At 42.2% G+C, this 14635-nt stretch overlaps 1 protein-coding gene across 3 annotated transcripts in view; it reads left to right on the forward strand.

Moving 5' to 3' along the window:
• The window catches only part of WDR59 (WD repeat domain 59), a 78741-nt gene extending 64522 nt beyond the window's left edge, over positions 1 to 14219 (forward strand). For all 3 annotated transcript variants that reach the window (XM_040253524.1, XM_040253525.1, XM_040253526.1), the window contains 7 exons: positions 451 to 532; positions 3670 to 3782; positions 5310 to 5460; positions 5556 to 5628; positions 6823 to 6949; positions 7334 to 7476; positions 13422 to 14219. In XM_040253524.1, the coding sequence (XP_040109458.1) occupies positions 451 to 532; positions 3670 to 3782; positions 5310 to 5460; positions 5556 to 5628; positions 6823 to 6949; positions 7334 to 7476; positions 13422 to 13657 (925 nt within the window). In that variant the 3' untranslated portion in view covers positions 13658 to 14219. The remainder of the gene's footprint in view (positions 1 to 450; positions 533 to 3669; positions 3783 to 5309; positions 5461 to 5555; positions 5629 to 6822; positions 6950 to 7333; positions 7477 to 13421) is intronic.
• The last annotated feature ends 416 nt before the right edge of the window (positions 14220 to 14635 follow it).

Here is a 14635-nt window from a genome sequence, read left to right on the forward strand (position 1 = left end):
GGCCTGTGGTTCCCCTTCTTCCAGAACTTGAATGCATAACAAAAAATATTTCTTTTGTTGTTTGTACAGAGCACATTACCCCTTGTGTTATAAACTACAGTTGTTATTACACACATTTAAATCAAGTTTTATTCAACCCTTAAGCCTAGGGAACTCCCCAGGAAAGCTGGCTGGCAAATTGGTCTTTGAGTCTGGCCTCTTTTCCTGACTTCAAAGAGGTGAGCGATTTTCACCTTCCCCAGGCCTGAACTCTCAGTGTAAAATCAGCTGTGATGTTGGGTAAGGTAAGCTTTTACTGCATATTATGTAGAAAAGGAGCTTAAGGCCAATACAAATAAAACATTTTGAGTGACAACCTAAAGAGACAGTTTTTAGTTTATTTGTTAAGCCGGAAATAGTTGATTTAGAAGTCAGTCAGAAAGCAGCTTTTTAATTCCTTTTAAATTTCAGACTGAATGTGAATGATATTCAAGAAACGTGTCAGAAGAATGCTGCTTCTGCCTTGCTTGTTGGAAGGAAGGATCTTGTCCAGGTATTTTCCATCCCTTTTGTTGGAATTCTGGATTTTTCTTTTGGAGCAGTTTCTATTCACTTTATGGTTGTGGTTTAGTGACATTTTAAGGTGTGCCTCTTATTTTGTAAATTTTTCCCCATTTTCTTTGCCAAACTCTAGGGCTGTTGCAACTTTCTAAATTCCTTGGATATTTCTCTTATTAGTGCTTAGTTGAGAAAGTCTTAAAGCATGTACTAAGTATTTTTATAACAACTCTTTTTTAGTGCATAGTGATAGTTAATAAATTTGAATATCTTAATCTTTGCCATTTGCACCCTCAGTTCTGTTTCGTTTTTACTTTTAAAAGTGCATCATTTCATACAAGGTTTACAAAGGCAGTCCTTAAGATGGAGATATGTTCAGTCCCAAAATATGAGGTTATATCACAACATTTAAATTTGCTTCATTTCTGCAGGAACACATTAGTGCACTAAGCATGTTGCACCTATGTTGGTGGGCTTTTTTGTTGGTGGTGGTTTTCCTTTCTTTTTTTGGCCACATTGCACAACCTGTGATCTTAGTTTCCCGCCAGGGATCGAACCCAGGCCCTTAGCACAGAAAGTACAGAGTCCTAACTGCTGGACCGCAAGGGAATTCTCAGTGTCATTATTTTTTTAAAATAGTTTTATTGAGATTGTAGTCTAGAGACAATGCAGTTCACTCACTTAAGATGGACCATTCAGTGGCCTCAGTCTGTTCCCAGCATTTTGCAGTCATTACCACGTGGAGTTTTGGAACATTTCCGTTACCCTGTAAAGGCTCACTCCTCCTTCCAGCCCTTTCCAGCCACTAGTTTGCATTCTCTTCCACCCTTTATTCTTCAGTGTGCAGACTAGATTGAGCAGTGGACACTGCTAGCTGTTGTCCTGTCTGCTTAGTTTTTCCCTTGTAACCTTCCAAATGACCCGGGACTAAGGCCTTCCCTTGATTTTTTTTTTTTAAGTTTTTTTTTCCTTTCAGTACTTTTTTTTTTTGATGTGGACCATTTTTAAAATCTTCATTGGATTTGTTACAATATTGTTTCTGTTTTATGTTTTGCTCTTTGGCCCCAAGGCATGTGGGGTCTTAGCTCCACAACCAGGATGGAATCAGCAGCCCCTGCATTGAAAGGCGCAGTCTTAACCACCAAACTGCCATGGAAGACCCTTTCCCTTGATTTTTATCTGATTGAAAAATCTCTTAAGATTTCCTTTATCTCCTACTAAACACCATCAAGTCTCTGCCTCAGACCCTTTTAAGTAAAACTTACAGTCATGAATTTAATGGTTTTCTTTAAGAACTGAGCCACCTAAAATTCTACAAACATTGAGAAGGCAAAACAAAGTACTGGAACTAGTGGGGAATTTCTAACAGGAAGTGTCAGCCCAGCTCTGCTCCCTCGTGGTGTAACCCTGGGCAAAGTATTTCAGATTCTCTAAGCCACTGTGTGTATTTGTAAAATGAGACCCGCAAGAATAATTACCTCATAGGGTTGATGAGAAGATTGGTTTACATTCTAGAAAGACATTCTCTGAGGAAAAATCACTTCCTACAGTGTTTTGTTTTTTTCTCTTTTTCTTTTAAATTTTCAGTACTTTTATGGCAGAGTTGATTTGGAAGGTCAGGCTAGTCCAAGTGGAGTGAAGTGGAAAGACCCTTTCCCAGGGCTCAGACACACCTGGATTTACATCTATCTGGGCTCTTTCCCTTTCATGTTGTGTGAGCCTAGGCAGCTGCCTAATCATTTTGAACTTCATTTCCTCAACTCTAAAATAGGAACAATACTTCTGCTTCTGAGGTCCTTATGAGAACTCAATAAGGTAATTTATGTACAGTTTCCATACCTGTATCTCATAAATGTAAATATCCAATATGTGGCAAATGACTGCTGCTATTCTTGCAGTTCCAGTCGTCACTGTGGTATGGTCTTGCTTAATGGGCTGGGAACGGCATCAGTGCTGATGCTTGGAGAGCTTTTTTTATTCTTTATTCACGTGTTGAAGATGGTGCGTCACCTGCTTTGCAAGAAAGATTTGCAGAAAGAAACCTAAGTATCAACTATATCCGTTGAAGGCACTTAGGAAACATGTATTATAAATGAGGAAATAATGGGCCCAAGTTGTCAGCCGGAATAGTAAAAGTCCTTTCTTATTCCAGAAACCTCTGAACTTCTTCCAGCAACCATCCAGCTGGGCCATTGATCATAGAAATGAATGTTTTTCATTTGAACCAATACTCATGGGTGTTACTGGAGCCACACAATTTAGTTGATTTTTTTTTTTTTTTTACATATCTGATGTGTTTCTGTTCCTGTTTTTCAGTGTTTTTTTTGCTTTTTTTTTTTTCTTCTGTTTTAAACTCCTGATTGAAAGTCTATCTTTTTCCTTTCAAGTTTCTATCAGAGTCTAATAGTGTTTTCCAGTTAGTGGGCATATAATACTAAGAAAATTTTTCCAAAAATATATTCCATTTTTATAGGTATGGAGGGGATGGGGGCTCTGTTGATGGTGTGATGTATTTGTATTTAGGGTGTGCTAAATCTTAGATTTAATAGACACCTTATGGATTTTAGTTTCTACTTGATGAGTCCAAGCCCCATGAGATTTCAGATTTGGAGATATTCCTCACATTTGATGTCAACAAAAAGAAAGCTGGGTCTTGGCCTATTTTTCTATAGCTTCAGAGAATATACTGAAACTTTCATAATGAAAAGTTTTTCATTATTTGGAGAAAGGACAGATCTTCAGTGGGATATTGAATGCATTTTTTTTTCCCCTGCCAATTCATTAATGAAGCAGCAGAAAAAGACACACGAGTCATTGGTTAAATAGGCAACCCATGGAAGTTACTGTATAGTGTCTTTCTCTGAAGTCTGCTTCATAAAAGTTTTTAAGGCTAGCTTTTTCAGATGGGGATACAAGTCCCCTGAGAATCTTGCAGAAATGCAAATTGTGATTCAGTAGGTCTGGAGCATAGCCTCAAACTCTGCATTTCAATAAGCTCCCAGCTTTGGCCGCCCCCAGAGTAGCAAGGCTTTAGGCTGTGTGTGGAGGTGGTGGTAGGGGGGTGGTTCTTTCCTGGTTCCTGGTCCTCTGCTCCCCAGTCTGAGTGTGGCTGTTTCTCTTCGATCTGTCCAGGTTTGGTCACTGGCCGCAGTAGCTACGGATCTTTGCCTTGGTCCGAAGTCTGACCCAGATTTGGAAACACCCTGGGCTCGACATCCATTTGGGCGACAACTGCTGGAGTCCCTGTAGGTTTTGAGAGCTAAAAGTGAGGAAAATGAATGGTGTCCCTTTTAGGTCTGTAAACGCTCTCAGTGTTACTGTCTAAAGTATAAAGCCCTGAGGCATGAGAAGAGGAAGTGAGACCTTTCCTTTTAAAGTTGCAGTAACTTCTGTGCAGAACTGATTTCTTAGAACAGGAGGAACTATACAATATTTTCTATTTATAACGAGGATTTTAGACTCAGATATCCTTCCTTGAGAGAGTTTTGCTTTGTCCCAGAAGTTGCCTCTGTCTGAACACAGAGCTCCTGAGGTAGAAAGTTTGTGGAGGTGCTGTTGAACCTCGCCCCTGAGAGCAGGTTAGAGAACTGCTTGTTGGCTTTGTGTTTTCCAAAGGCCACGATGTGTTCACCCCACTAGACAGTTTATGAAAATACCGAGTTTGATTTATTGCACTAACGTATGACTAACAGGAAATACAACATGCAAAATTATTTAGAGCCAGGAAAAGTCACTGGAGCCTCCACAACAGGGAGGCCCAGGTCCTGAGGAGAGATGCAGAGGCTCTCCCTCCTTCGGGGGAGGTTCACTTCACCCACTTGAGGCGAGACCTGGGATGCTTGCTCACTCTTCAAGTGCCTCGTGGTAACATAGGATAATGACGTTTGTTCTACCCACTTCCTAGGAGGCTCATGAGAAAGTGTGAAAACACCTTAAAACTATTAGACTTTGCTTGTTAGGCAAGTATCGATACTATTCCATTGCAAAGGCCAAGTTCCTGGGATCTCTACCTCCCCTTCTGGGTCAGTTGTCCTGAAAGGAGCAAAGGGGAAGTGAGGACCTAAGAGGTAATAAAATTGTTCCCTGTTGTTCTTATTTAATAGCTCAGACTCATGATGCCACCTCTGGAGTCTGACCTGCTCCCCATTTCTCTGAGCACTTTCATGTAGCCTTAGGTTATATGAATGGAGGACTAGGAAATCCCCAGAAAGCAGTGTGATGCCTCCTTGGAGTTGGGGAGGCCTCACTCAGACGTGAGTTGAGTCTCCCTGATTCTTGGAGAAACTTCATTCAAGTCTGAGCCCAGGCCTGGATGCCTACCAGGAGCTTTCAAATCGGTTATCTAGGTCATGTGGGATACTCTGATATGTGTTATTCCAAAACAAGTCAATCAAGCTGCTGGATCTGTAGAAAGCTCTTGTTCCTGATGGGGGCTTTTGAGGCAGAATCAAGAATTCTCTCTTCTTTTATGGTTTATCATAGGATACTGAATATAGTTCACTGTGCTATACAGTAAGGACCTTGTTGTTTATCCATTCTATATAAACTATAATGGAAAAGCATATGAAAAAGAATGTATATATATGTATAACTGAAGCACTTTGCAGTATAGTAGAAATTAACACAGTGTTGTAGATCAACTACACTTCAATAAAGTTAGTTTTTAAAACAGCTCTCCCTTCCTTCCCCAATGGGAGCAACCTGCCGCAGTCGCAACAGTCATCATTCCCCCGTGCCTTCTTACGACTTCTGTCGTGCCCCTTTCTCTCCAGACTGGCTCATTACTGCCGGCTCCGGGACGTGCAGACGTTGGCCATGCTCTGCAGCGTGTTCGAAGCCCAGTCCCGACCGCAGGGGATACCAAACCCTTTCGGACCTTTTCCCAGCCGCTCAGCTAACCTTGTGGTGTCCCACAGTCGATATGTAAGCTGGGGTTTTCCTGGTCTGAATCTGGCTTTTTGCGAAGGTGAGCCGTCATGGGAAGCGGTGCTCTCACGCTGCTCCCGCTTTCATTGCAGCCCAGCTTTACATCCTCAGGTTCCTGCTCGAGCTTGTCCGACCCGGGGTTCAACACTGGTGGCTGGAACATAGGTCAGTACGGAACTGCCTTAGCCCATGCTGAGGTTTTATACTTTCGATGTGGTGTGTGATTTAATATGTGATCTTTAGCTGATGAATAGTCTTCATGTTTCCCCTTGTTTCTCATTGCCTTGTATGTATTTATTTACTTTTTAATTTTTGGCTGTACTGTGCACCTTACAGGGTCTCAGTCTGCCAACCAGGGATTGAACCCAGGCCCTAGCAGTGAAAGTGCCAAGTCTAACCCCTGGACTGCCAAGGAAGTCCCCTCATTGACCTTTAAATTGAGTATGGTGGAGATACCACAGTCAGCAAGGGCTGAGACATGGGCTTTTGTGTCTGAGCATGCTGGTTTCTGCTGTCTCTCTGCCTTGCTTGATTACTTCCCATCCTATGACCTTGAGAAACTGGCAGTGGGCCTTCCCATCGTCCATCGCCAGCCCCAACCCTTATCCTTTGTGCTGCATAAGCCCCTTCCCCATCGCCTACCACTTCCTGTTACTGCCCTATCCATGAACCTCCTTCAGGATGGAGAAGTGAAGCTGAGCCCAGTCCCACCTGGCTGTAAAGATCTATTTAACCAGTAGATGTATATGTGTTTTCTGGATTTTTAAAATTTCTTTTTAAAAATGATTTTAATTTTGTTTATTACAGAAGTACTATTTGCCCAGTGAAGAAAACAAATGTTGGTGGAGAAAATACTAATGGTTGATTTCCCCGCCTAGAAATAAATAATATCTGTTAACATTCCAGGACATTTCCTTCCAGTCTCTGTGTGTGTGTGTGTGGGTGTGTGTGTGTGTGTGTGCGTGTGTGTGTGTGTGTGTGTGCGCGTGTGTGTTGGGGGCGGGGGAGGGGGGCAGATCTTTCTATATTTGTGATTTTATGTTCTATTTTTTATTTTATCATGAGCATTTTCTCATGCCATTTAAAGTTTTTTTAAATAATGCCTGCCTAATAATCTATATCACTCTTATAATTTGCTTAATCATTGTGGATTATCAAGTTAACGTGAATAGTAAATACCTAGACGGAAAGGTAAGGATAGGAAAGCGTTCTGTTTAGTTCTAGGGCTTCTCAGAATCTTCAGCTCAGCTTATCTTCCTTCCAGGAAGTAACTGGGACACACGTGTGTCGTGAGGGTTTCAGGTTATTCCCCATGCCTTCTCTGACTTCCATCTTCCCTTCCCATGTGCTTTTCTTCAGTGGGAAGAGAAACAGAACACATATCTTCACCCTGGGGAGAGTCCTCACCAGAAGAAATCCGCTTTGGGAGCCTGACCTACAGTGATCCTCGTGAGCGAGAGCGTGATCAGCATGATAAAAATAAAAGGTAATGACCTTCCCAGCCAGGAGCTGTCGTTCTGTGATGCTTAGATTCTTCCCACACTGGGACTCTTGCTTTTAGGAAAGGTCTATGCTGTGCTTAGTCACTCAGTCGCGCCCGACTCTCTGCGACCCCATGGACTGTAGCCCACCAGACTCCTCTGTCCGTGGAGATTTTCCAGGCAGGCAAGAATACTGGAGTGGGTTGCCATGCCCTTCTCCAGGGAATAATCCCAACCCAGGGATCGAACCCAGGTCTCCCGCACTGCAGGCGGATTCTTTACCATCTGATCCCCCAGGGAAGCCCTAAGAGAGGTATATTAAGTGCCATTTGGCATCAGACTTGTTTCTCGTAAAGGAACTCACCAGAGGTGTTCTGAATTTGATCCAGGCTTCTGGACCCCGCTAATACCCAGCAATTTGATGACTTTAAGAAATGCTATGGAGAAATCCTCTACCGTTGGGGTCTGAGGGAGAAACGAGCTGAAGTGCTGAAGTTTGTCTCCTGTCCTCCTGATCCTCACAAAGGCATTGGTAGATATGAATTTCTTTCTGTTCTCATCACTCTCTGAAAGGTTTTGTCATTTAATGTGTCCATAACATAATCCTTGGAAGTTCCAGTGTCTCATTTATAAGTGGAAATTTCTGAAGTACTTTGAGTCTATTTTAAGTTATTGAAAACCCTGGCATTTCATGAGACGATTACATTTTCATTGTAAAGGAGGAAGTTGTCTGTCCAATCCTCAGATGTAGATTGGCAGTAGGGACATTTATTCAGTTATTCAGCTAACATTTATCAGACTCCTCTTAGTCGCGGTGCTAGCACACTCGTCCTTTGTGGCAACTCCTAGGCCAGTAGGGGAAAAAAATAATTACAAGCTGTGATCAGTATTTATGAGCAAGCAAAAGGGATGTTGGGTCAGGGGAGCAGGGAGGGAGAATTTCAGCAGACATTTTGAGCTGCCCTGGGAAGGCTCTCTGAGGAGCCGAGGTCTGCAGGACAGGACCGAGCCACCTGTGCAGCAGGAGAGGCTCGTGAAGGGCATCCCACCCAGGAGCAGCCCCACAGGGGAAATAGCTGTTATTTTGAACAAGCGAAGGAAGACCCGTGTGCTAGAACAGAGTGAGTGAGGAGAGTGCTGTGAAACGACCACAGGAGAGTCAGGGGCTTGAAAGTCACGGTGAAGAACTTGGACTGTATTCTAAGCCCAGTGATGAGTTTCAAAGGACAGTAAGAAGTAAGTGATACGACTCTCCTAACAGTCCCGTGGTCAGGACTCTGCTTTCACTCTTGTGGGTCTGGGTTCAGTCCCTGGGCAGGGAACTAAAATCTTGCACGCTGTGTGGTGCGGCCAAAAAAAAAGGAGAAGTGAGGCCAAACTGACAGGGAGGGGACATAGCTCCACCCAGCAGCGGACAGCTGGAAGAAGTGGTAAGCTCCAGTTTCCACTGCAAGAGGGTTTCTTTGGCTATTATAGGAAGACAGGATGGGAGGAGGACGGAAGTAGAGGCGGACAGGGCATTTGAAGACTGTTAAGGTGGTCAGAGCGAGAAGGACAGCCTGGTCTCAGGTGTTATCAGTGGAGGTGGAGAGAGATGGATGAAGTAAAAATGCATTTCAGGGGTAGACTCAATATCAGTATGTCTTACTAACAAGTTGGATGTGGGCTTGAGGAAGAGACAAAGCTTAAATGATCCTAAGTTTCCAGCTTGAACTGGAAATGGCAATGCCATATTCTAAGATTAGAAAAGATTGGAAGGAAATTGAAAACTCAGTTTGGAATAGTAGGAAATGTTGAAGTTCAAACTGTAGAAATCATGTAGACAGTTGGATATGAGTCTGGAGCTTCAAGGAAAGTTTAGGGCTAAAACTAGGAATGTGGGAATATTTAGCATGTTGATGGTATTCATGCTGTGAGCATTGAGTACATTTACCTGGGAACTGTCGGGGGGAATGGGCTCTCAAATAAGAGCCCACTGATTCTGGGCCTTGAGAGAAACCAGTAGTTGGAGCTTGAGTCTTGGAGAAAGAACCAGAAACAGACTTTGAATGAGATACTAGTGTGTTTTGAGGAAAAGCAAGACTATGATATGAAAGAAATTAAGAGATATTTTCTAAAGAGTGATACAAAAGAGAGACATAAAGAATGGACTGAACACATTTTGATTTCCTTTGTCCCCCAGACCCTGCTGAAGTGTCTACATGGAGCTTTTATGAAAAGACACAGCTGTGCAAGGCAAAGTAATATTGGCAATAAAATTTGGGACCTGGGTTACAGATAGTCAGTGGTAGCTGATTTTAGAGAGAGGGAGCTGAACGCTGAACTGGCAGGCAGAAAAACAGTAACACACATCGATAACCCCATGTAACTGATCCCACGGACTGTAGCTCGTCAGGCTCCTCTGTCCATGGGATTCTCCAGGCAAGAATACTGGGATAGGTTGCCATTTCCTTCTCCAGGGGATCTTCCTGACCTAAGGATCAAACTCAGGTCTCCTGCATTGCCGGCAGGTTCTTTACCATCTGAGCCACCAGGGAAGCCCAACACCCATGGCAGAACCCCCAGATGTTTCAGGAATTCAAGTACCCAGAACTTCTGCAAGTAGCGGGAAGGTGAGGTCAGAAATAGGAGCCTTGTGTGATGGCTTTTATAGGGTCCCCAGATCCCACTCCTATTTTGCAAAGCAGTTTTCACCCTTCCCCTCCCCCAGCAGAAAACTGGAAGTTCACTGTCTAGAAAAAGTGGACACATTTCCTGATAAAGGGGCTGCTACGTAGCTAGTATATGAATGAAGAAAGACCTGGGGATCTAGAGAAGAGCCTAGAAGTTTCCAGAGAGAGAAGATGAGTCGCCTGCAAAGGATAGGGATATGAGTAGCATCACACTTCTTGGGAGCAGTGAAGCTGCTGAAGACCCTGGAGCTGCCCAGCCACAGTGCAGCAGTGCCTTCCCTGGGCTCGAAAGACGATCCTAGTAGAATCCCTTAGCATCTAACCTAGAGCTCTGTGCCCAGCTCGCCCTTTAAGGGTTAGAGCAAACCTTCAGCCTATCTAAGGAGGAGGAATAGATGCAAAGCCAGGAAACCAGGGTGTCAGGACGATGATGAAGGGAGATGTGTGTGACAGGCCTGGAGACACACCAGTCCAGGCTGGAGCTTCAGAGTGTTGTCCCTGAGAAAAAATACCTAGCGTGTTTCAGTATTCAGTGTATTTCTAAAAGACTCAGATGTTTGGAGTTAAATTGTCAATAAGTACATAATTAAACAAATGAAAAAACAAGACTAACTCTAGGAAAACCAAAATGTGCAAGAAAGAAAGCAAGTCATCATGGTATGTGGTTTGGCTTGATGAATACTTGCCTAGAGAAATAATGTAAAAGCAATATTAATCCAACCAAATGATAATAGAGCTGTGTGGAGAAGAAGAGGAACGAGTGGTCCGTGAGTCTGGTTGGGGAAATTGGGGAGTGAAAGAACTTCCGCTGGGGGAAGGTCAATAGACAGTGCTTAAATATAACAATTAAGAAATAACTAGGGAAGGGATATATGTATACCTGTGGCTGATTCCTGTTGATGTATGGCAGAAACCAACACAATATTGTAAAGCAATTATCCTTCAATTGAAAATAAATAAAATTTTTAAAAAAGAAATAATTTTATAAACATGTGTAGAGATAGGGAGATAAAAAACGAAGAAATAGTTAAATGGGTTGGAAGAATTTCCTCTAGGGAGTGATGGGTGTGGGAGTGGAAGGGAATGCTGGTTTTGATAATACAATGTATAGAATAATTTGATTCTAAGTTGTGTAAATATAGTTTCAGTTAAATAAAAACAAACCAAAATAATACATAGATTTAAATGTTGAATAAAAGGATTATTTTTACATGGATTATCTTGGTGCATGTACATGAAGTACAGACACAAAATGCCATTTGGGTAATCTATAATATTTTTCAGAGCGTCTACAGGCATGCAGGTATATCAGGGAAAGAGTAGTGATGGCCTCCGGCAATTTGTCTTTTAAATTAGTTTTCAGGTAAATAAATAAATCACAGAGATATGTAACTGATGTGTCAGCCCATCAATCAGCTAGACCTTTTGACATCTCCTGTTCGAAAGGTTGTGCTGGGTTCCTTGGGCTGGACAAAGGACTTTAAAGTCTGGTTTGAGGTTGAAGTTGTTCAGGAAGTCTCTAATCCATACTCCCTTGATTACAAATCATGGTGTCTGATCCCTCCAGTTCCATTTTTTCTTTCTCAGGATTGCTTTAGCTATTCAGGGTCTTTTGTGTTTGCATATAAATTAAACAATTTTTTGTTCTAGTTCTGTGAAAAATGTCATTGGTAATTTGATAGGGATTGCATTGAAAGTGTAGATTGCCTTGGGTAGTATTGTCATTTTGACAATATTGATTCTTCCAATCCAAGAATATGCTATATCTTTCCATCTGTGTGATCTTTGATTTCTTTCATGAGTGTCTTATAGTTTTCAGAGAACAGGTCTTTTGTCTCCTTGGGTAGGTTTATTCCTAGGTATTTTATTCTGGCACAAAAATAGAAATAGAGATCAATGTAATAGATTAGAAAACTCAGCAATAAACCCATGTGCCCATGGCGAATTAATCTATGGCAAAGAAGGCAAGAATATACAGTGGAGAAAGACAGCCTCTTCAATAAGTAGTGCTGGGTAAACTGGACAGCTACCTGTAAAAGAATGAAGTTAAAACATTCTGTAACAGCATACACAAAAATAAACTCAAGTGGATTTTAACCTAAATGTGAGACTGGATGCTATAAAAGTCTTTAGAGGAAAACATAGGCATAACACTCTTGACATAGATTGTAGCAATATCTTTTTGGATCCACATCCTAGAGTAATGAAAACAAAAATAAGCAAATAGGACCTAATTAAACTTAAAAGCTTTTGTACAGCACAGGAAACTGTAAATAAAATGAAAAAGTAGCCCACAGAATGGGAGAAAATATTTGCAAACAAAGCAACCAACAAAGGATTAACCTCCAAAATCTACAGAGTTCCTGTAGCTCAATATTTAAAAAACTAATAACCCAATCAAAAAATGGACAGGATCTGAATAGCTATTTCTCCAAGGGAGACATACAGATTGCCAGAAAGCACATGAAAAGATCAACATTGCTGATTATTAGAGAAATGCAAATCAAAACCGCAATGAGGTATCACCTCACATCAGTCAGAATGGCCATCATGAAAATGATAAATGTTGGAGAGGGTGTAGAGAAAAGGGAGCCCTCTTACACTGCTGGTGGGAAAGTAAATTGATGCAGCTGCTGTGGAGAACAGTATGGAGGTTTCTTAAAAAACTAAAAATGAACTAGTATATGATTCAACAGCCCCATTCCTGGGCATATATCTGGAGAAAATCCTAATTTGAAAAGATACAAACACCCCAGTGTTCTTAGCAGTGCTGTTTACAGTAACCAGGACACGGAAGCAACCTAAGTGTCCATCGACAGATGAATGGATAAAGAAGATGGGGGGTGTGTGTGTGTGTGTGTGTGTGTGTGCACACTGGAATATTACTCAGCCATAAAAAGAATGAAATAATACTTTTGTATCATCATGGATGGACCTAGAGATTATCATACTAATGAAGTAAGTCAGATAAGAGAAAGACAAATGTCATATAATATCACTCATGTGTAGAACAACATTTTTAAAAAATGATGCAAATGAATTTATTTACCAAGCAGAAACAAACTTACAGTTATTTAAACAAACTTATGGTTATCAAAGGGGAAGCATGGGGAGGAGAGATAAATCAGGAGCTTGAGATTAACATACATACACTACTATATATAAGGTAGATAACAAATACGACCTACTGTATGGCACAGGGAACTCTACTCAATAGTCTGATAACCCATATGAGAAAAGAGTCTGAAAAAGTATGAATATATGTGTAACTGAATCACTTTGCTGTACACCTGAAACTAACAACATGTAAAACAGCTACAATAAATTTTTTTTAAAGTTGTGCTTAAGAAAACATAGCTATTTTTAATCAAGATTTTTAAACCGGTTTATCTCAGGATTTACCTTAACTGGGAACTACCATATTTCCCTTAATTACTGTGTACATAATGTCTCTATTGGTCCGTTTTTATGACTGCCTGTTGTTTTGAAGCAGAGGAACTGGTTCTGATAGAAGGAAGAACCCAGGACCCTTCCTCTACTGTAAGGGGTGAAAGAAGAGGGAGATATGAATATCTGCGGGTGTTGAGATGAAAGGAGCCCCAGTGAAAGGCTTCTGTTTCCTTAGGGAAGGGAAATAAGAGAGGCCATCAGGGGTTCTGCCATTTAATAAAACTGAACAGCAGTGGCTTAATAAGATCCTGCAGAGCCCTCCAAATGAACATATCTTTATTGCTCACAGTGCCCAGTTCTCGTTTGCAGAGCTAAACTCACCGTGTCTCTCTTGACCACCTGCACCCTTCTCCAGAGTTTGGCGTGTACTGCAGCCACTGCCGGAGTGAGGTCCGCGGCACGCAGTGTGCCATCTGCAAAGGCTTCACGTTCCAGTGCGCCATCTGCCACGTGGCTGTGCGAGGATCGTCCAACTTCTGCCTGGCCTGTGGACACGGGGGGCACACCAGCCACATGATGGAGTGGTTTCGGACCCAGGAGGTGTGTCCCACCGGCTGCGGGTGCCACTGCCTGCTTGAAAGCACTTTCTGACTCACAGCCCTCGGGTGTTGAGGGAAGTCCTAGAGGGCCCATCAGTGCTGGCTGATAGGCTGTCTGCCAGAAGCGAGGCTCCAGAGCCCACCTCCAGCTGGACTGGGGTGCGTTCCCCTCAAAGACTGACATGGTGTGGGCTGTTCCTGAGCCTCTGCCTTCTCAACTCTTGGCTGTTTGTTGCTGGCGTGGATGTCGGTGGAAGAGCACTCGAGCAGGTGGAAACACCTGCCTCCAGAGCTGTGTTTACCTTTCAGATGTTGACCTCAAACCACCGACAGCATCCTTTCTGATGCCAATCACAGAGATCAAGGTCGGATGTAAAGGCCAGTCTATTGAGCCAAAGGACAGTGGACATTACTTCAGTTGACAAATGGACCTGTGACATAAGTTGGTGCATTTAATGAACTGATGGACTATGGCCTTTTAAAATATGATACTTAAATTATAAATATGTACTTAAGGATCCTTAAGATGTATTTTTTTGTTTGCTATTTCCCTTCCAGCTGCTTTCCCTTGGCTAATAAAATTCTAGTAATCATCTGGGGAAAAAAAGAGGTGATATTTTAGTGAATCTTTTTTTAATTGTACTTCTAATTGAAATTAACTCTTTGGGATAGGACCAAAGTCAATGCTCAGATTTTCAAAGGAATGCTGACTTGCTTTTGTCGTCCAGGAGGAGAAAATAGAACTTGACATTTAAGGTTCTTCCCAACTTGAAGAGTTTGGTTTTTTAAAATCATTTCTTCTACCAAGAGGAAACTCAAGATTACATGGCAGCATTGCTGTAAGAGCTTCCTGTTGCCATTGTGCAGGTTGGCCGAGTTTTCATAAATGCTTTCATTCTTCTTTTGGGCTGCTTCACAGGCTTCCACCCATGTTTATCTGCATCCACCAGTTCTTCAGAACATTCTCAGTGCTGATAGCTCAGTTGGTAAAGAAACTGCCTGCAATGGAAGAGACCCCGGTTCGATTCCT

Source organism: Oryx dammah, unplaced genomic scaffold (assembly GCF_014754425.2).
Source record: "Oryx dammah isolate SB20612 unplaced genomic scaffold, SCBI_Odam_1.1 HiC_scaffold_13, whole genome shotgun sequence".
Lineage (NCBI taxonomy): Eukaryota > Metazoa > Chordata > Mammalia > Artiodactyla > Bovidae > Oryx > Oryx dammah.